The 1908-nt window shown below is 35.9% G+C and overlaps 1 protein-coding gene across 1 annotated transcript in view; it reads right to left on the bottom strand.

Moving 5' to 3' along the window:
- LOC117103150 overlaps positions 1–1908 on the bottom strand; it is a 22602-nt gene that overhangs the window by 5904 nt on the left and 14790 nt on the right. The window contains exons 15-17 of the mRNA XM_033243660.1: positions 1582–1698; positions 969–1079; positions 679–819 (exon numbers count right to left, since the gene is read on the bottom strand). Coding sequence (XP_033099551.1) covers positions 679–819; positions 969–1079; positions 1582–1698 — 369 coding nt within the window. The remainder of the gene's footprint in view (positions 1–678; positions 820–968; positions 1080–1581; positions 1699–1908) is intronic.

Raw genomic sequence — 1908 nt, 5'->3', positions numbered from 1 at the left:
TTTTTTTTTTTTTTTGCCTTACCCGACGTGGAAAAAAAATACACCTATACATGTTTCTCCTGACGCAAATCCAGTTATTGTCTATTATTCTATCACGACAATAACAATTACTATCAACACTGCAGTACCCGCTGCTTATTTGGACTCGAATTCAACCCTGGCCATCAGGCGCAAGCTCGGTGGTCTAGGTATGATGCCAGGCTAGTGATCTGGAGATCGTGGGTTCGAGTCCCACCCAAGAACAACTTGGTATTTTTTCGCAGTTGTTTTTAAATGTACTGAGTATTCGGTTCATTTCCACGTAAGGTAGGTCAAAAATTACACCTATACAAATAATAATAATAATAATAATAATAATAATAATAATAATAATAATAATAATAATACAATTCAATCCAATCCAATATTTGTATAGCGCCAAAATCTAGTTCACTATTCAGAAGCGCTTTCATTCTCTATACTCCAAAAATTCCATTATTGAAAGGCACAATCAAAAAGATGTTTTCAGTTGGGTTTTTATTTTATGCAGTGTTTCAGCTGACTGAATGTTAAGAGGTAGATTGTTCCATAGGTTTGGTGCTGATGAGATAGATGATATAATTATAATACTAATAATAATAATAATAATAATAATAATAATAATAATAATAATAATAATAATAACCATAATTGACGTACCACAGTTGTATAAATGACTGCGATCTCGACAGCCTAGTATGTTCCCATATTCATCATTGTCAAGCAAACATATATACCGCTGATCTACACAAACACCGTTTTCACAACGCATTTCCAAGTGTTTACATGTAAGGCTAGAGGCTGTTACAAATAAATCAATTAGAATTATTAGAAAAAAGGAAAAACCAATTATAATTGTAATTATAGTAATTATAGGTCTAGTTTAGCAATTTGTTAAAAGTAAAGAAGATAAAGAGTGCAATAATAATTATCGCATTAAGACTACGTACGACAATTGCGTTCGTCTATTCCGTTTGGACAGTCTGATATTCCGTCACATATATACTTTTGATGTAAACATTTACCATCACTGCATCGTAACTGGCTTTTGCTGCATTGAGCTAAAACAAAAAGATAAGGCAGGTATATTGCAAACAAGTGTCTTTTATAGGATTTATAAAGTAGGCCTATTTCTTTTTGTTTAACGTGATAGTCCTATTATACTTTCGTAAAATTGTTAACTGGTACAGGGTGGAAATGAGGTTTAGTTCCCAATATCTGCAAAAGGTAAGGGTAGAGTTAGTGGGTAAAGGTAGGAAAATAACACCATAACTCGCAGCGTCATTGTGCCAAATTGCGTATGGACGTGGTCCGTGACTACCTGTCGGCCGTAAAGAGGCGCTTAGGGTTCTTTAAAGTGTGCACGAGCCAGATGCGTACATTAAACCTCCATTTAAGGTTAAGACTTGGTTCTGCCAGCCGAACCCTGGGCGGGCGGCGAGAGGCGGAACCAGCGCCGATGTAAGGCGCATGCCTTATCGCCTCGACTCGCCAACAGACTTAAATAAATCCCAGTTATTGTTTAAGAATAATTTGTAAAAATATATTACTTAGCATACATACCACATTTCAACTCATCCGTTCCATCTATACATTCTGGAATTCCATTACACCTTAGTGAAGATTCCAAACAACGACCGCCATCACATCCAAACTCGTTAGCATTACAGTTAAGGAATACTATAGATATAAATAAATTAGTTCAAGCCAAGACTATGGTATTTTATTTATATAGTGCGTAAAAGACTAGCATTACCACACATGTGCACGCGTGTGTGGAATCAGAGCCCAGTGACCCAGATCAAGCATCTGCTTAGAGAACAGAAGGTACCGGGTTCGAAACGTGGTTGTGAAAAATGTTGTTTTACACTGACATATTCCTATAATTTT

The sequence above is a fragment of the Anneissia japonica genome, unplaced genomic scaffold, assembly GCF_011630105.1.
Source record: "Anneissia japonica isolate Jap-2015-1 unplaced genomic scaffold, ASM1163010v1 scaffold287948_len850469_cov200, whole genome shotgun sequence".
Lineage (NCBI taxonomy): Eukaryota > Metazoa > Echinodermata > Crinoidea > Comatulida > Comatulidae > Anneissia > Anneissia japonica.
This window is presented reverse-complemented; position numbering and strand designations above follow the sequence as displayed.